The 20,063-nt window shown below is 40.1% G+C and overlaps 1 protein-coding gene, 6 non-coding genes and 1 pseudogene across 7 annotated transcripts; all 8 read right to left on the bottom strand.

Annotated features, from left to right (window-relative positions):
* Positions 1–304: 304 nt before the first annotated feature.
* LOC141589777 (uncharacterized) lies at positions 305–4,193 on the bottom strand. The gene is made up of 2 exons (XM_074410401.1): positions 974–4,193; positions 305–729 (listed from the first exon to the last, which is right to left on the bottom strand). Exons 1-2 carry the CDS (start codon positions 4,191–4,193, stop codon positions 305–307), a joined length of 3,645 nt encoding a protein of 1,214 aa, XP_074266502.1.
* Positions 4,194–7,243: 3,050 nt separating this feature from the next.
* LOC141593421 (small nucleolar RNA U3) lies at positions 7,244–7,462 on the bottom strand. The gene has a single exon (XR_012521504.1). It is a non-coding gene; the product is annotated as a small nucleolar RNA U3 (small nucleolar RNA).
* Positions 7,463–11,865: 4,403 nt separating this feature from the next.
* On the bottom strand, positions 11,866–12,061 carry LOC141593670 (U2 spliceosomal RNA). Its single transcript, XR_012521741.1, has one exon. It is a non-coding gene; the product is annotated as a U2 spliceosomal RNA (small nuclear RNA).
* A 1,469-nt stretch (positions 12,062–13,530) lies between these two features.
* On the bottom strand, positions 13,531–13,726 carry LOC141593634 (U2 spliceosomal RNA). The gene has a single exon (XR_012521708.1). It is a non-coding gene; the product is annotated as a U2 spliceosomal RNA (small nuclear RNA).
* A 1,514-nt stretch (positions 13,727–15,240) lies between these two features.
* Positions 15,241–15,434, bottom strand: LOC141593870 (U2 spliceosomal RNA). The gene has a single exon (XR_012521928.1). It is a non-coding gene; the product is annotated as a U2 spliceosomal RNA (small nuclear RNA).
* Positions 15,435–16,031: 597 nt separating this feature from the next.
* LOC141593823 (U2 spliceosomal RNA) lies at positions 16,032–16,197 on the bottom strand (annotated as a pseudogene).
* Positions 16,198–17,579: 1,382 nt separating this feature from the next.
* On the bottom strand, positions 17,580–17,774 carry LOC141593847 (U2 spliceosomal RNA). The gene has a single exon (XR_012521906.1). It is a non-coding gene; the product is annotated as a U2 spliceosomal RNA (small nuclear RNA).
* Positions 17,775–19,292: 1,518 nt separating this feature from the next.
* LOC141593622 (U2 spliceosomal RNA) lies at positions 19,293–19,488 on the bottom strand. The gene has a single exon (XR_012521697.1). It is a non-coding gene; the product is annotated as a U2 spliceosomal RNA (small nuclear RNA).
* Between the last annotated feature and the right edge of the window lie 575 nt (positions 19,489–20,063).

The raw sequence follows: 20,063 nt of genomic DNA, 5'->3' as shown, positions 1-20,063 counted from the left end.
AACTTGATCAATACCAAAAAGTATACTTTAAGCCTGCTTTATTTATACACTGAAACTCTTAAACTGTTCTTATAGTATTGGATGGCTCATACAGTTCACTACTTCACTACTAGACCAGACAAAGTCGACAGACCCGATAAACCAGACTTGTGAGGCTGTGACCCAAAATTTGACCTGAACAGAATAACTTGAAAGTAACCTGAAAAGCCCGAATGATCACTGATCTGATAACTGCATTATATATCCGAATTTACTCTGACTTGCACGTGACCACGATGGGCCGTTGGCCAGGTACGTAGCGCCCTTATCTGCAGGAAACCTCGACAATATCCTCATGTGCTTCTTCCAGTGTCTCCGACTTGTTCTTTCGTTTGAGATTTACGAGCATTCCAATGGTCAGTGAACCAAAGGACTCCAGAAAAGGTGCCTGTTTTGTCAATGTCTTTGTAACACAGAGCATGCTTGGTCTTGACTCTGGTACTTGACAGGTGCATTCCAAGGCCATTGCAACTACTCGTGCCACGTTGGCTTCCAATTTTGCAGCTGGTGGCTTCAGTCTTTGATCTACTACATCTTTCAAGTACAAATCATGAGTGACAGCTGATTTAGTGCCGGAATAGAGCGAGGATAAAAACTCTCTTGGGTGTTTTCCCATCATAACCTCCAATGCGACAACCCCAAAGCTGTACACATCAGACTTCTCTGTTATCTTCATTGTGAAAGCAATCTCTGCACATTCACAAACCATACATTTAGTTCATTAACAGTGTGAACATTACGCATAAAAGACTTGACAAACGGATTATTTTGGGTCAAGTCATTATTGGTCGGTTCTGTTATTCCCTCCGTCCCAGTGAATAGTTTATGCTTACTTTATTCCCCTCACAAAATAAAGTAAACGTAAACTATTCACTGAGACAGAGGGAGTACTAAATATCGAGGATTTAGGAATTATCTGAAACTGTCATCCTACCTGGAGCCATGTAGCCATAAGACCCAGCAACTGTGGACCAATTAGATGAACCAGAGACCAACAGCTTAGCAGTGCCGAAATCAGAAAGCTTCGCCTCAAAATCCGAGTCAAGCAGAACATTATTGATTGATATGTCACGATGCACAATTGGCGGAGAACAGTCATGGTGCAGGTAACAAATTGCATATGCCAGTCCCTGAACAATTTTCAGCCTGAGACCCCAGTCCAAAAGGGACCCTTCCTCACTGTACAAAACTCTCCCAAGACTACCCTTTTCGACATATTCATAAACTAGATACATGATCTTGGTCTTGGTGCATGACCCGTATAGCTTTATGATATTCCGGTGCCTGATTTGTGTCAGTGTTGTGATCTCATTCTCGAAGCTCTTACGATCAATTGATGACATGTCACTGGAGTCTGATTTTTTTAGACTTTTTACTGCAAAAATCCGACCTTTTGGCAAAGTTGCCTTATAAACAGTCCCAAAACCTCCGGTTCCAATACAGTACTGCTCATCGAAGTCCTCTGTGGCTCTAACCAAGTCTCGGAAGTTTAATCCCTCCTTTCCTGATCCCCAAATAAGCTTGTCAAAGTTGTCATAGTAGCATGGATTTTCCATAGTATCGTCTTTTTTGTTTTCCGCCTTTTTGACCTCTTTACCTCTCTTGTAGAGGAACCCTACCAAAGCACTTGCAAGAAAAATAAGGAAACAAAGAATGATGCTTTCTATCAGGGATTTTCTGCTGAACTTACGCGATTTCTTGTACTTACATACAGGCAAGCCCTTTACATTTCCACACAAACCCGAGTTTCCAATGAATGCTTTTGAGGGTGCTCTTTGAAAGACCTCAATATCAGGAACTTGCCCATTTAGCTCATTGTAAGAGAAATCAATGCTCTCTAAGCTAATCATCTCGGAAAATGTCCCGGGTATTGCTCCTGAGAGATCATTATCTGACAAATTCAGAAGTTGTAGTAAGGACAGTGATCCAAGACTTTCAGGAATGGTTCCTGAGAGAGCGTTTCGACTAAGGTCTAAGTAATAGCGTAATTGTGCAAGTTCCCCGAGTTCATCTGGAATTTGGCCAGAAAAACTATTTCGGCTCAAATTCAAGCTTGATAATGCCGTGCAATTTGCTACCTCAGCAGGAATTTTTCCTGTCAAAATGTTCCCTGACAAGTCGACGTCCCTAAGATTAGTCAACTGGCTTATACTTTTCGGAACATTTCCTGTCAAATGGTTTTTGCTCAAGCTAAGTTGTTCCAAAAGTTGCAGTTGTCCAATTTCTGAAGGAATTTCACCAAGAAATTCATTTGAGTTCAGATTTAGAACTACCAATTTGGTCAGTCTCCCTAATGAAGCCGGGATTTTGCCAGAAAGCTTGTTTCCCTCGAGCTCTAACCGGGTAAGATTATGGAAATCAAGATTAAGAGATCCTGAAAACTGATTATGAGCAAGGTTAAGAAAATCAAGGTTAGGATGAGCTCCAAATGCTTTGGTAAAATCGCCACTGAACTCGTTTCCTTCAAGCCATACTCTATTTAGTCCCCTGCAATTCCTGATGCAGTCAGGAACTAATCCTGTAAACTTGTTGAAATGAACTGTAAACTCTTGAAGACTTAACCCTTTGCACAACTTTCTTGGCAAATTACCTGAGAAGTTGTTATATGCAACACGAAAGTTTGTCAAGGAACGGCTTTTGCTTCCAAAGTTTCTCGGAAACTCCCCGAAGAAACTATTGGAAAACAAAGACAGGGTTTCTAGGTTCACAAGATCAACTAAGGTATCAGGCAACTTTCCTACAAATTTATTGCTGTTAAGATCGAGAATGGTCAGCGCTGTCAGTTTACCGATCTCAGATGGTAAAGTTCCATTGAGACTGTTGTTGAAAAGCTGTAAGACAGTCAGACCTGTCATATTACCTATAGATGAGGGAATAGTCCCTGAAAGTAGATTACTAGAAAAGTCTAACTGATCCAAAGCTGTTAGTTTTCCTATCTGTTTAGGAATTGAGCCGGAAAAGTTGTTGTTATACAAGAAAAGGGTGTTAAGATTTGTCGCTAAGGCGACCTCAGGTGGGATAATCCCACTGAAATGATTGGATTGAAGCTGCAACATGACTAAGTTAGTCCAATTTGTGAAAAACTCGGAAGAGACGGTTCCTGTAAGAGAATTATTTGAGATGTCTATATTAGAAATCAACCTAAGATTAGTCAAGGACGAAGGGATTTCCCCGGTGAATGAATTTGAAGCCAAGGCCAAATATGATAAGTTAGTGCATAGGCCAAGCTCAGAAGGAATGGTTGAGTTCAGCTTGTTCCAACGAAGGTCGAGTATTCTAAGCATCTTGAGGTTCCCTATAGATGGAGGGGCATTCCCTTCAAATGAGTTGTTATACAACTCTAGTATTTGAAGGCCTTTTAGTAGACCTATGTTTTTGGGGATCAACCCATTAAATCGATTATTTGCTACGCGAAGATCCTCTAACATAGTGAGCTTGGATATGTTTGATGGCAAAGAACCATAGAAGTAATTTGTTGTTAGGTTGAGATACCTAAGCTTAGAAAGATTGGTAAATAATGAAAAAGGTACTAAGGAAGTTAATGAATTTTGAGCCAAGTCTAAGTAAGTAAGGTTTCCACAAGACGGTATGAAACTTGGAAACTCTAGATCAAGGTCATTGAGGTAGAGACTAAGGTGAGTGAGTGATGGTAAGGGAGAAAACCTCGACCAATGAGACGATTCTAAGTAGTTCGCGCCAAGGTCTAAGTATTGTAACTCGAGAAGATAGCTTAGTTGGTAAGGGATTTTCCCTGAGAGAATGTTGTCACTCAAGTCTAAGGAAGTTAAGGTAGAGATGTTGCCTATACTAGATGGTATTGTACCACTTAAGTTGTTTTGGCTTAGATTAAGGATACTAAGTGAGGTAAGTGAAGTGAAGTTTAGATGAATTAGGGTTCCGGTTAGGCCGAAATTAACAAGGTTGATTGCTAGAACACCATTGTTGTTCTCATTACAAGTAACTCCATCCCATTTGCATAAATTGTGAGTATTTGAGAGAGACCATGATGGAAGACTTGAAGAAGGATTGAGGGTGTATTTCCATTTCAAGAGTGCTTCTACTTGAGGTTTTAGTGATGAAGTTTTGTTTAGGAGTAAGAGGAAAAATAAGATTGTGTAGAGTAGGGAAGCATTGTTTTGTAGAAATTGCTTCATTATGGAATAATTAAGAGATGATTAATGATGTTTATGATCAAGTAGTGAGGGATTAAATATAGGTGCACTACATGGTGGTATTTTGGTAAATTCGACTTAAATACCGAGGTTAAATTAATTTCACTCTCGTAACTTAAGGTTTGATCGAACTATTTATTATGCTTTTGAGTACTCTTTATTTGAATACAATATTTCTTTGTGAAATTAAGCTTTTGATCAGAAGAGTGAAAAACAACTAAATCAGCACGATTCCCATATTTCTTCTAGGGAAACTCCTAAAAAAACTCGTATCGGAGTCCACAAAGTAAAGTCTCGGAGCACCAAAATAGATTTTGCCTAAAACTGAGGCAACTAAAGGCAAATTTTTTTTTTTTTTTTTTGACAACATCAGGAGAATAACTTACAATGTTCTAGCAGCAACAACGTAAGCTACTCGACTAGGTAGCACCAGAAACCCGACAGCTAAATCTAGCACTACAAAGTCATACCTAATCAAAGCATAAAAATTACGTAAAGCTAAGACTACCACATTAAGATAAGCTAAATCCGCGACCATGGGATGGAGGAGGGCGGAGGAATGGCCACGAACAGCCGAACCCACTTCAAAAGCACACTTGACTAAAACTTAGATTTTAATCAACCAACGGTGTTTAACATAAGACATGTATTCGTGTTGAGTATTATTAAAGTTGTTACCAAGTCAGGGTAATTAGTAATAACAAATGAGAAATTAAGGGCAGCAATATCACTAGTAAGTCTTCCATAGTAAATTAGTAATACCATCACTAGCTAGAATTAATGAATGCTTGTCCAACTAAAAAAAAACTAATCATAATATGGTAGAAATTTTTGACTACTTTTTTTAGTTTTAAGTAGGTACTCAAGATTGACGGATCCTAATTAAGTAGATCAATTGGTGAAAGTAGTGATGATTAAGTTAATGTTAATTAATAACACGTCTTATGTTTTAGTGCTTCTTTTATTGAGGACACTCATCATTGTTACTCATACAAATACACCTTTACATGGATGGACCTACATATTAATCAAGTACTATACTACTAAAACACATTATTGTTTTAGACTGCCATTTTTTGTCTAAAACTTCAAACGAGTATATGGAACCATTTTATGATTAAATGTATCATAATGATACAACGAGTCTTACAACTTATGGTAACTTGTTTTTCAATAATGGTCACAAATACACCTTTACATGGACCTACATATTAATCAAGTATAAATCTAATAAAACACTTTTTTGTTTCAGACGACCACTTTTTATTTGAAGCTTCAAACGAGCATATATAACCATTTTATAATAAAATGTGATCATAATAGTACAACGAGTGTTATAGCTTAGGTACAACTTGTTTTGCATTTGGCTGTAAAATGGTTACAAAATCTCGTCCTATTATTTCAGACAAAAAAAACTCGTCCGAAGAGAGACCAACTGATCTAATAATGGTTAAGAACAAGGAAATAGTTAATATAAAAGTGGAAATTTCACATGGTACCCCCTGACATAATTTTTTTACAAAACTTATACCACAAATACCTGAATCTTATAAACTTAATACCAAATCACAACTCCGGTGAAAAAAATGATTGAATTTCGGCGGAATTCAAATTTTAGACATAAAATGTAATGTTTGTTTCCAGTTTTACCCTTCTTCTAGCTTTTATACTAACTTTTGATGATGTTCATCTAGTGTTCTACATTTTGCACATTCTTCTTCTCATATTAAACTAATTTGATTTGATTCTCGAATTCCTTATCAATAATGTCAACTATTAAGGTAACTTCTATAAATTATATCCCTCCTTTAACTATTTTGCTCTCTCTTTCTCTCATATTTCATTACTTATATCGAATTTGGGGTTAATTAAGTCTAACCGGAAGTCCCAAATTGAATTTGGGTCAAGTGTAAATGTGCAAACTCCTCCCAAAGTCAAGGAAAAGCGTGGATTTGGCATTCCTTTGTTCTAATGACATCCTACAAACAATGAAAATCACCAACTTAGGATACAAGAATCATAAAAACGGGCTAAGAACACTTACAAAATTAGGGTTCTGCTAGAGTACTAGAAGCTCAATATTTATTAATTGTTCAAGATTCATTAGTACTCAAAAAAAACCCCAATTTCGCGTTGTAATTATGCAAAGTAGGCGAAAATATAACCTTAACTATTGTACGTACCTGATAAGTATTGATAAGAGACGCACGTAATACCTCCATCGATTAATTGAAGAAGATCGATTAATTGAAGATTGATTAAGATAGACTTGATTAGGGGATTTATGGTTTTTAATTTGAGGATTTGTTTTTTTTTTTAATCTGGGGATAGTAAATTGAAAAAAGAGAGGAGTACAGTTAAAATCAAATTTGGGTGGGTGTTTAGTTGAAGGGTAAAACGGTCAGTTTTTCATTTTTTTATCGGAATTGTCATTTGGTATCAAGTTTATAAAATTTAGGTATTTGTGGTATAAGTTTTGAAAAAAAAAATATGTTAGGCATAAGATTTGAAAAATTGTATTATATAAGGTATAAGTTATCAATTTACCCTTTTTTATATACGAGAAATTTTAAGGGACCATGACTCGTGTTTACGGGTTCATAAAATGACGATTCTTTTTTTCAAGTCGATAATCTTTCCGGGAACACGATTTGAAAAAAAAAAAAAAAAAAAAGTGTGTTACATTTGGATCCTGTGGTTAGGAATTTCTGTACGTCAAAATTTATTGGGTTGAACTGACCAAATGTCTCGATCACTAGTTTCAAACTCGACTATTTTTGTTTTTTCAAATGATGGTTAACAGTTTTAAAATAGCTAACTCAACCAGTTCAAACAAAAGACTTCTCAAACCTACAAAATTTTGGGCGTAGTAAATTAGGATTCCCCAAAAAGAAGTTGGATATAAGGTAGGGAGGTACTCATTCTCAAGTTGATGTTGGAATAATGGCTCAAGTGTATTCTTTTCTAGTCCCACATCGGTGGAATAACGCTTAGATCAATGTAAAGTGGACGAAAAAATAAAAAGGGAGAAAAGTGTGTCAGACAGCCATGTGACCATCCCAAGCCCAGTAAAGGACTAGGGAACGATCATCTACAGCAAGCCGAACAATCTACCGATCGCTGGCAGCCGTTAATCACGCTATGATCGCATGGCTATTGATTCATCAACCACACATTGTTTCCTGCCTCTGTAGATCTCAAGGATACAGAGGTACGAGCCTATAGAACAGATCCTGTTCAAGTAAGGTCGTGCTAATTACTATGCGCTTCACATATATAAATATCAGCATAGTATTGTTCTTTGTCGATGTGGGATGATAGCTTGTTTATGCTCTTACATTTAGAACTATATGAAGTATAACATTATATCTAATCAAATTAGCCTGGTATCGATTAGCTAAGAAAAAGCGTACATCATTCTACAGAACAGCTTTCCGGTCCACGAATCAAGAGATGGGTGCACTACATGATTGCAGTATCGGAAAATTGGCGACCGTGGTGGCACTTGAAGGCGGTTGAATTGGAGCAGAGGAAGGTGGTTGCTTTTGTACTATTATCAAAAAAAGAAAATCTCTTCTACGATAACTGGTAACATTTAGATTATCTTGTAAACTCAAAGATGAGAGTTGCGAGACCCAGCTCAAATTCAAACTAAACAAGACAATACAAATTAAAAAGAATTCTCCTTTTGAGAATAGCTTACGTTCATGATTCATATTTTTCTTTTTACAGAATCATATGGGGTTTGATTTCTTTGTATAATCATCATATGCTGAAATAATGAGGAAACTGAGAATTTGTGCATTATAGCATACGATAATTCAAGCATTTAATCACTTACCTCCACAAACGGCTAATATTATTTCCGTTCCACTCATTTATTTTCATTTGATTTTAATTTTCTTACAAAAATGAAAAATTAAACAAATAATAAGACAGAAAATAGCTCAAGCATATGAAAAATAAAATGATAATCTCTTAACATAAAACCGCAAATTTGTATAGTATAACCCAAAAATATGATTAGACTAATTTTAGAGGTGGCAACCAGGTCACTCGGGATGGTTAAAGTTCGGGTCAAAGCGAGTCGACTCATATCAGGTTCGGGTCAGTTACAGTTCCAACCCAACTCAACCAAACCAAACCAAACCTGAATATGTATTGTTCCAAACTGATTGTTATCCCCAAATAAATTGATAATAATTGACCCAAAAATGAACTCGAAATAGCCAACCCGGCCTGAACTCTACAAACCCATAATAACCCGTCCAAAATTGACAATTCTCAAACCCATCAATTGACTCGTTTACCAGGTCTACCGAACCCTCTATTGCTAGTGTCCTAAGAAGTAAGGTTGAGCAAAAAATCCGATTATCCGAACCGATCCGATTTTATCGCCGATCCGAAAGTCAAGTTTTGATCGGATATCCAATCAGAAAGTTTTGGTATTTGAATCGGATATGGATATTAGAATGAAAGCGTTTGGATATCCGATCCGATCCAAAAATATATTTTTCTAGTATTTTCTGTTTTTTCTTGCCATTTATGACCAATTTTTTTAAATTAAATGAGCGTGTTTAGATTGTATTTCTTATACTAGGGTGTTTAGAATTTTATCCTACGTTACAGTTTGAACTATAATTTTAAAATCATTCCATTTTTTTCGTGTTATTTTTTAAACTTTTAGCGTTTTTTAAATATACTTTTTAAATAGCACACTTTTATTAAAAAATACCAAAATTATGTTACTTGTACCTAAATTTTATGTCGAGATCATTGGAGTAAATAAAACAAAATCATTATGGAAGACGATGATTTCGATAGCGTCCTAAACTCAATTTTTAAGTTTAAAAGTACAATTATCTGCATCTTATCTATTTTGAATACTCGAAACATTGGATATCCGGAAGATTTGGATCAGATATGAAGATCTGCCTTAAGAATTTTCCAATCTGAATATCCAATCCAAAATAACGCATTGGATCGGATATCCGATACATACCCTACCCTTTAGTAAGAAGTACATTTGGAGAGCCCAGCAAGCCCAATGGGGTAAGCTTTTTTACTTGGGGAGTCCACCAAGCCAGTTAGTACTGGATATGGATATACGGTTTGCCCCAAAATATAACGTTGTTACTTGTTAATGTTTATGCGTTGTCGATGTGGGATTATTTTGGCTGTGATTTGTTTTCTTTCGACAGCAAGTATTATGAAAAAGACAAATACTCATTTGTGACTGTAATACCCGTCAAAATGGTTTCATGATTTTCTAATATGTCTGGATGATTTTCTAAATTGGAGCAGATATCAAACATACATTACATGGTAAGTGGAACGATTGGCAACATCTAAAAAGTCCTATCAAGAGGACATACTGAACATGTAAAATTGTAAAGTCAAATTTCGGGCCGAGTTAGAAAATTAAATTTGATTAGTAAACTTTCTTCTTTTATTCTTTAATATCTTTGTCGATGTCTCATGTTTAGAGATTTTCGTGTGGTCAAAATTTTAAATTTTAACTACTTATTTAAAATTGAGATAGCGAGTGCTACCCCTTATGCAGCTCCCCCCAACTATGGGTGCACCATGTTTTTGTACTTCGTAATTAATGAGAATTGAGAGTTACTTCTCTTGCCTAAAATTTTACATTTTATTAATGGAAGCGTCAACATGTTCAATATCCAAACTTCTCATTCGTTTGATTTACATTTGCAAGGTAAAACCAATGATATATAATGTTCAAAAATTCCCTAAAAATATATATTACTCCATTTATTTTCTTCATATAAGTCATTCTCACTTTTCGAGACACTTTCTTCACTCTTCAATATCTCTAAAAATATAAGGAAAAATATCATGAAATGGATACTCATATAAAAGCCTTTTTCAATTTGACCAAAAATAAAAATAAAAGCTATTTTCAAAAGAAATATAAAAATATAAATTTTATAAATTTTGAACTACTGTAAAAGTTACAGTCAAAGAGTCGCCTTAAAAACAAAAATATCATATATAAAAAAAGGGACATGATATTGTCACTGTGAGTTTTGTTAATGCCACGAACAACCCTCTAATAACCAAAAGCATGCACTAACTACACATGCACTAACACTTTCGTGGCATTAACATTTTTTGTCGTGGTAATATGTCCTCCCTAAAAAAAAGAGGGAGAACAATCACGAAGGATATGGAATGGTTCGAGAACACATTGGAAAATTGTGATTCAAATGGACTTTTTTCAACCATAAATCATTCATTAAAAAAGTGTCAAGCGGAGGCTTAATAATGGTTAAAACTTATCCATGTTTCCTCGATGTGGGATTTATTTAGCCCCGTTATACGTTTTTCTTCCTTAAATAATCTACATGCCCGATACGTAAACCTTTCTTCCCCGCGGTGGATACGTCATGGAAAATACCCCATTATCATGGGAGCCTTCGACATTTCACGGTAACTAAGTATGGGAAAATCTCGAAAAATACATATTTTGTTTATTTTGCACGCGGTTGACCGACCAAGAACGAAAATAAGGGAAGTCACATATACATTTGGATAATTCTGTTCTGGCCGAAGTAAAAAACGTGAGACCAAACTGAACGAGACATGGAGGGGTGGTGAAAAACGCGAAACCAAAGTGGACTAGATATGGAGGGGTACGCCTGGCCCGTGCTGTAGTGCAACGCACGAGAGACGCTTAAAAGCCCCAATAGCAAGCATTATTCTGTATTTCCTTTTTTTTCGGATTTATTTTTCAAATGTGCGAGACTGCCGTCGGCTCGGTATTATGAATAACAAGCTCTTTTTTACTTAGCAGCGAAAAAGGCGGTGGTTCTCGTAAACATCCACTGCGGGGTGGCTTCGCTTAGCTTGTTCGGTTAGTAGCTTCTCTTTTAGTTTGTTTTTCCCCCATCGTGAGGGACTGTCAAAGAGCGTCGTCGGGCCTCTCAGGGGGTCGGGGGTTTGAGAAAAAGAAAAGAAAAACGAAGTACTAATGGGCCCGGGCAGCACCGGCCGTTATCCTTCCAAGGACGAGAGCGGGAGGTGCTCGTTGCTCTGTGAAACTAGCATCACGCGGTCCCCTCCACTCTAGGGCCCCGTCGACTCGGCCTTTCGGCCGTGCCTAGGGCACCGACTCCCAACTTGGAGAGGGCGAGCAAGCATACAGCTGACCCAAAGACCCGGCCCAAGCAGCGGAGTCCATGTTCCGTCACCTCGGAGCCCCCACTCGGGTTACAAGCTCATGTTACTGAGCTCGGCAATAATCAAGTGTCAAGCAGGGGCTTATTAACGGTTAAACCTATTCATGTTTTCTCGATGTGGGATTTATTTAGCCCCGTTATACTTTTTTTATTCCCTAAGTAATCTACATGCCCGTTACGTAAACCTTTCTTCCCCGCGGGGGATACGTCATGGAAAATACCCGAATATCATGGGAACCTTCAACATTTCACGGTACCTACGTATGGAAAAATCTCGTAATATACATATTTGATTAATTTTGCACGCGGTCGACCGACCAAGGAAGAAAATAAGGAAAGTCACATATACATTTGGATATATTATTCTATTCTAGCCGAGGTGAAAAAAGTGAGACCAAACTGAACGAGACATGGAGGGGTGGTGAAAAACGCGAAACCAAAGTGGACTAGATATGGAGGGGTACGCCTGGCCCGTGCTGTAGTGCAACGCACGGGAGACGCTCGAAAGCCCCAATAGCAAGCTACTGTGGTGGACTTTCCCCCTTAAAAAATTAATTTAATATCGTGTGAGCCATTGGTCCACATATCAGATATTAAACTGATAAGAACAGATACTACACTTGATCTTAGCCAAAAGGCCGAGAAAGGTATGCCTTATTCCTATGCACTTATGGCTCTTTGTTATTATATATGACAAGGCAGGTAGTTTCTTGTATACGGAATCGACGATCTTGCTCGACGTTGGATATGGTTTGTGAGATCAACATTTTCTATTGGTATAATAATGTAGACTATTAACATTAGCCGCATTATTCTACTACCACCGCCAGGGGACGTAGCTCAAAAACCATGAATAGCTAACAAGTAATAGGCTTACTATACGGAATAGGCAACACGTTGCGACGGCGAAACCCATAGAAAAATTCGGGCTTTTCGAGACCAACTTACGAAAATTATTGTGTAAATAAATAAATAAACATCTTCGCACGCCTGGCCATAATTTTTTGAAGAGTAGAATTGACGGTCTTTCACCCATATTAACTCCTCCCTACAAAATGGCCACCCTTTCCCGGGTTGTAGCTATTCCTTTGAGATTCAAATCGTTCGTTGTCAATAGCGCGCTATACGGAACGGGCTCGTTTACCCGATTTTCTGTATTTCCTTTTTTTTTTTTCGGATTTATTTTTCAAATGTGTGAGACTGCCGTCGGCTCGGTATTATGAATAACGAGCTCTTTTTTACTTAGCAGCGAAAAAGGCGGTGGTTCTCGTAAACATCCACTGCGGGGTGGCTCCGCTTAGCTTGTTCGGTTAGTAGCTTCTCTTTTAGTTTGTTTTTCCCCCCGTCGTGAGGGACCGTCAAAGAGCGTCGTCGGGCCTCTCAGGGGGTCGGGGGTTTGAAAAAGAAAAGAAAAAGGTGGTGGTTCATTGGAGATCTCAGCTGAACAGGTACTAATGGGCCCGGGCAGCACCGACTCGTTATCCTTCCACTGACGAGAGCGGGAGGTGCTCGTTGCTCTGTGAAACCAGCCTCACGCGGTCCCCTCCACTCTAGGGCCCCGTCGACTCGGCCCTTCGGCCGTGCCGAGGGCACCGACTCCCAACTTGGAGAGGGCGAGCCAAAGATGCACCCGTGACCCAAAGACCCGACCCAAGCGGCGAGTCCATGTTCCGTCACCTCAGAGCCCCCACTCGGGTTACAAGCTCATGTTACTGAGCTCGGCAATAATCAAGTGTCAAGCAGGGGCTTATTAACGGTTAAACCTATCCATGTTTTCTCGATGTGGGATTTATTTAGCCCCGTTATACTTTTTTTATTCCTTAAGTAATCTACATGCCCGTTATGTAAACCTTTCTTCCCCGCGGGGGATACGTCATGGAAAATAGCCGAATATCATGGGAACCTTCAACATTTCACGGTACCTACGTATGGAAAAATCTCGTAATATACATATTTGATTAATTTTGCACGCGGTCGACCGATCAAGGAAGAAAATAAGGAAAGTCACATATACATTTGGATATATTATTCTATTCTAGCCGAGGTGAAAAAAGTGAGACCAAACTGAACGAGACATGGAGGGGTGGTGAAAAACGCGAAACCAAAGTGGACTAGATATGGAGGGGTACGCCTGGCCCGTGCTGTAGTGCAACGCACGGGAGACGCTCGAAAGCCCCAATAGCAAGCTACTGTGGTGGACTTTCCCCCTTAAAAAATTAATTTAATATCGTGTGAGCCATTGGCCCACATATCAGATATTAAACTGATAAGAACAGATACTACACTTGATCTTAGCCAAAAGGCCGAGAAAGGTATGCCTTATTCCTATGCACTTATGGCTTTTTATATCTGACGATTCAGCTTTCTCTTGTTTCACGGCCGATGTGGGACATTTCTCTTTGTTATTATATATGACAAGGCAGGGAGTTTCTTGTATACGGAACCGGCGATCTTGCTCGACGTTGGATATGGTTTGTGAGATCAATATTTTCTATTGGTATAATAATGTAGTCTATTAACATTAGCCGCATTATTCTACTACCACCGCCAGGGGACGTAGCTCAAAAACCATGAAGAACTAACAAGTAATAGGCTTACTATACGGAATAGGCAGCACGTTGCGACGGCGAAACCCATAGAAAACTTCGGGCTTTTCGAGACCAACTTTCGAAAATTATTGTGTAAATAAATAAATAAACATCTTCGCACGCCTGGCCATAATTTTTTGAAGAGTAGAATTGACGGTTTTTCACCCATATTAACTCCTCTCTACAAAATGGCTACCCTTTCCCGGGTTGTAGCTATTCCTTTTAGATTCAAATCGTTCGTTTTCAAAAGTGCGCTATACGGAACGGGCTCGTTTACCCGATTTTCTGTATTTCCTTTTTTTATTTTCGGATTTATTTTTCAAATGTGCGAGACTGCCGTCGGCTCGGTATTATGAATAACGAGCTCTTTTTTACTTAGCAGCGAAAAAGGCGGTGGTTCTCGTAAACATCCACTGCGGGGTGGCTCCGCTTAGCTTGTTCGGTTAGTAGCTTCTCTTTTAGTTTGTTTTTTCCCCCGTCGTGAGGGACCGTCAAAGAGCGTCGTCGGGCCTCTCAGGGGGTCGGGGGTTTGAAAAAGAAAAGAAAAAGGTGGTGGTTCATTGGAGATCTCGGTGAACAGTACTAATGGGCCCGGCAAAGACCGCTCGTTATCCTTCCACTGACGAGAGCGGGAGGTGCTCGTTGCTCTGTGAAACCAGCCTCACGCGGTCCCCTCCACTCTAGGGCCCCGTCGACTCGGCCCTTCGGCCGTGCCGAGGGCACCGACTCCCAACTTGGAGAGGGCGAGCCGATACTGGTGACCAAAGACCCGACCCAGCGGCGGAGTCCATGTTCCGTCACCTCGAGCCCCCACTCGGGTTACAAGCTCATGTTCTTGAGCTCGGCAATAATCAAGTGTCAAGCAGGGGCTTATTAACGGTTAAACCTATCCATGTTTTCTCGATGTGGGATTTATTTAGCCCCGTTATACTTTTTTTATTCCTTAAGTAATCTACATGCCCGTTACGTAAACCTTTCTTCCCCGCGGGGGATACGTCATGGAAAATAGCCGAATATCATGGGAACCTTCAACATTTCACGGTACCTACGTATGGAAAAATCTCGTAATATACATATTTGATTAATTTTGCACGCGGTCGACCGACCAAGGAAGAAAATAAGGAAAGTCACATATACATTTGGATATATTATTCTATTCTAGCCGAGGTGAAAAAAGTGAGACCAAACTGAACGAGACATGGAGGGGTGATGAAAAACGCGAAACCAAAGTGGACTAGATATGGAGGGTACGCCTGGCCCGTCTTTGTAGTGCAACGCACGGAGACGCTCGAAAGCCCCAATAGCAAGCTCTTTGCGGTGGACTTTCCCCCTTAAAAAATTAATTTAATATCGTGTGAGCCATTGGCCCACATATCGGATATTAAACGATAAAACAGATCTACACTTGATCTTAGCCAAAAGGCCGAGAAAGGTATGCCTTATTCCTATGCACTTATGGCTTTTTATATCGACGATTCACTCCCTCTTGTTTCACGGCCGATGTGGGACATTTCTCTTTGTTATTATATATGACAAGGCAGGGAGTTTCTTGTATACGGAACCGGCGATCTTGCTCGACGTTGGATATGGTTTGTGAGATCAATATTTTCTATTGGTATAATAATGTAGACTATTAACATTAGCCGCATTATTCTACTACCACCGCCAGGGGACGTAGCTCAAAAACCATGAAGAGCTAACAAGTAATAGGCTTACTATACGGAATAGGCAGCACGTTGCGACGGCGAAACCCATAGAAAAATTCGGGCTTTTCGAGACCAACTTACGAAAATTATTGTGTAAATAAATAAATAAACATCTTCGCACGCCTGGCCATAATTTTTTGAAGAGTAGAATTGACGGTCTTTCACCCATATTAACTCCTCCCTACAAAATGGCTACCCTTTCCCGGGTTGTAGCTATTCCTTTTATATTCAAATCGTTCGATTTCAAAAGTGCGCTATACGAAACGGGCTCGTTTACCCGATTTTCGGTATTTCCTATTTTTTTTTCGGATTTATTTTTCAAATGTGCGAGACTGCCGTCGGCTCGGAAGCCCCAATAGCAAGCTACTGCGGTGGACTTTCCCCCTTAAAAAATTAATTTAATATCGTGTGAGCCATTGGCCCACATATCAGATATTAAACTGATAAGAACAGATACTACACTTGATCTTAGCCAAAAGGCCGAGAAAGGTATGCCTTATTCCTATGCACTTATGGCTTTTTATATCTGACGATTCAGCTCCCTCTTGTTTCACGGCCGATGTGGGACATTTCTCTTTGTTATTATATATGACAAGGCAGGGAGTTTCTTGTATACGGAACCGGCGATCTTGCTCGACGTTGGATATGGTTTGTGAGATCAATATTTTCTATTGGTATAATAATGTAGACTATTAACATTAGCCGCATTATTCTACTACCACCGCCAGGGGACGTAGCTCAAAAACCATGAAGAGCTAACAAGTAATAGGCTTACTATACGGAATAGGCAGCACGTTGCGACGGCGAAACCCATAGAAAAATTCGGGCTTTTCGAGACCAACTTACGAAAATTATTGTGTAAATAAATAAATAAACATCTTCGCACGCCTGGCCATAATTTTTTGAAGAGTAGAATTGACGGTCTTTCACCCATATTAACTCCTCCCTACAAAATGGCTACCCTTTCCCGGGTTGTAGCTATTCCTTTTATATTCAAATCGTTCGATTTCAAAAGTGCGCTATACGAAACGGGCTCGTTTACCCGATTTTCGGTATTTCCTATTTTTTTTTCGGATTTATTTTTCAAATGTGCGAGACTGCCGTCGGCTCGGTATTATGAATAACGAGCTCTTTTTTACTTAGCAGCGAAAAAGGCGGTGGTTCTCGTAAACATCCACGTGGTGGTTCATTGGAGATCTCAGCTGAACAGGTACTAATGGGCCCGGGCAGCACCGGCTCGTTATCCTTCCACTGACGAGAGCGGGAGGTGCTCGTTGCTCTGTGAAACCAGCCTCACGCGGTCCCCTCCCCTCTAGGGCCCCGTCGACTCGGCCATTCGGCCGTGCCGAGGGCACCGACTCCCAACTTGGAGAGGGCGAGCCGATCTGGTGACCCAAAGACCCGACCCAAGCGGCGAGTCCATGTTCCGTCACCTCGGGCCCCCACTCGGGTTACAAGCTCATGTTCTTGAGCTCGGCAATAATCAAGTGTCAAGCAGGGGCTTATTAACGGTTAAACCTATCCATGTTTTCTCGATGTGGGATTTATTTAGCCCCGTTATACTTTTTTTATTCCTTAAGTAATCTGCATGCCCGTTACGTAAACCTTTCTTCCCCGCGGGGGATACGTCATGGAAAATACCCGAATATCATGGGAACCTTCAACATTTCACGGTACCTACGTATGGAAAAATCTCGTAATATACATATTTGATTAATTTTGCACGCGGTCGACCGACCAAGGAAGAAAATAAGGAAAGTCACATATACATTTGGATATATTATTCTATTCTAGCCGAGGTGAAAAAAGTGAGACCAAACTGAACGAGACATGGAGGGGTGGTGAAAAACGCGAAACCAAAGTGGACTAGATATGGAGGGGTACGCCCGGCCCGTCTTTGTAGTGCAACGCACGGGAGACGCTCGAAAGCCCCAATAGCAAGCTCTTTGTGGTGGACTTTCCCCCTTAAAAAATTAATTTAATATCGTGTGAGCCATTGGCCCACATATCGATATTAAACGATAAAACAGATACTACACTTGATCTTAGCCAAAAGGCCGAGAAAGGTATGCCTTATTCCTATGCACTTATGGCTTTTTATATCTGACGATTCAGCTCCCTCTTGTTTCACGGCCGATGTGGGACATTTCTCTTTGTTATTATATATGACAAGGCGGGAGTTTCTTGTATACGGGCCGGCGATCTTGCTCGACGTTGGATATGGTTTGTGAGATCAATATTTTCTATTGGTATAATAATGTAGACTATTAACATTAGCCGCATTATTCTACTACCACCGCCAGGGGACGTAGCTCAAAAACCATGAAGAGCTAACAAGTAATAGGCTTACTATACGGAATAGGCAGCACGTTGCGACGGCGAAACCCATAGAAAAATTCGGGCTTTTCGAGACCAACTTACGAAAATTATTGTGTAAATAAATAAATAAACATCTTCGCACGCCCGTCATAATTTTTTGAAGAGTAGAATTGACGGTCTTTCCCCCATATTAACTCCTCCCTACAAAATGGCTACCCTTTCCCGGGTTGTAGCTATTCCTTTTAGATTCAAATCGTTCTTTTTCAAAAGTGCGCTATACGGAACGGGCTCGTTTACCCGATTTTCTGTATTTCCTTTTTTTTTTTCGGATTTATTTTTCAAATGTGCGAGACTGCCGTCGGCTCGGTATTATGAATAACGAGCTCTTTTTTACTTAGCGAAAAAAGGCGGTGGTTCTCGTAAACATCCATCTGCGGGGTGGCTTCGCTTAGCTTGTTCGGTTAGTAGCTTCTCTTTTAGTTTGTTTTTTCCCCCGTCGTGAGGGACCGTCAAAGAGCGTCGTCGGGCCTCTCAGGGGGTCGGGGGTTTGAAAAAGAAAAGAAAAAGGTGGTGGTTCATTGGAGATCTCAGCTGAACAGGTACTAATGGGCCCGGGCAGCACCGGCTCGTTATCCTTCCACTGACGAGAGCGGGAGGTGCTCGTTGCTCTGTGAAACCAGCCTCACGCGGTCCCCTCCCCTCTAGGGCCCCGTCGACTCGGCCCTTCGGCCGTGCCGAGGGCACCGACTCCCAACTTGGAGAGGGCGAGCCAGCATACAGCTGACCCAAAGACCCGACCCAAGCAGCGGAGTCCATGTTCCGTCACCTCGGAGCCCCCACTCGGGTTACAAGCTCATGTTACTGAGCTCGGCAATAATCAAGTGTCAAGCAGGGGCTTATTAACGGTTAAACCTATCCATGTTTTCTCGATGTGGGATTTATTTAGCCCCGTTATACTTTTTTTATTCCTTAAGTAATCTGCATGCCCGTTACGTAAACCTTTCTTCCCCGCGGGGGATACGTCATGGAAAATACCCGAATATCATGGGAACCTTCAACATTTCACGGTACCTACGTATGGAAAAATCTCGTAATATACATATTTGATTAATTTTGCACGCGGTCGACCGACCAAGGAAGAAAATAAGGAAAGTCACATATACATTTGGATATATTATTCTATTCTAGCCGAGGTGAAAAAAGTGAGACCAAACTGAACGAGACATGGAGGGGTGGTGAAAAACGCGAAACCAAAGTGGACTAGATATGGAGGGGTACGCCTGGCCCGTGCTGTAGTGCAACGCACGGGAGACGCTCGAAAGCCCCAATAGCAAGCTACTGTGGTGGACTTTCCCCCTTAAAAAATTAATTTAATATCGTGTGAGCCATTGGCCCACATATCAGATATTAAACTGATAAGAACAGATACTACACTTGATCTTAGCCAAAAGGCCGAGAAAGGTATGCCTTATTCCTATGCACTTATGGCTTTTTATATCTGACGATTCAGCTCCCTCTTGTTTCACGGCCGATGTGGGACATTTCTCTTTGTTATTATATATGACAAGGCAGGGAGTTTCTTGTATACGGAACCGGCGATCTTGCTCGACGTTGGATATGGTTTGTGAGATCAATATTTTCTATTGGTATAATAATGTAGACTATTAACATTAGCCGCATTATTCTACTACCACCGCCAGGGGACGTAGCTCAAAAACCATGAAGAGCTAACAAGTAATAGGCTTACTATACGGAATAGGCGAAAGACGTTGCGACGGCGAAACCCATAGAAAAATTCGGGCTTTTCGAGACCAACTTACGAAAATTATTGTGTAAATAAATAAATAAACATCTTCGCACGCCTGGCCATAATTTTTTGAAGAGTAGAATTGACGGTCTTTCACCCATATTAACTCCTCCCTACAAAATGGCTACCCTTTCCCGGGTTGTAGCTATTCCTTTTAGATTCAAATCGTTCGTTTTCAAAAGTGCGCTATACGGAACGGCTCGTTTACCCGATTTTACTGTATTTCCTTTTTT

Source organism: Silene latifolia, chromosome 7 (assembly GCF_048544455.1).
Source record: "Silene latifolia isolate original U9 population chromosome 7, ASM4854445v1, whole genome shotgun sequence".
Lineage (NCBI taxonomy): Eukaryota > Viridiplantae > Streptophyta > Magnoliopsida > Caryophyllales > Caryophyllaceae > Silene > Silene latifolia.
Note: the sequence above shows the minus strand (reverse complement) of the source record. Positions and strands in the feature narration are given on the sequence as shown.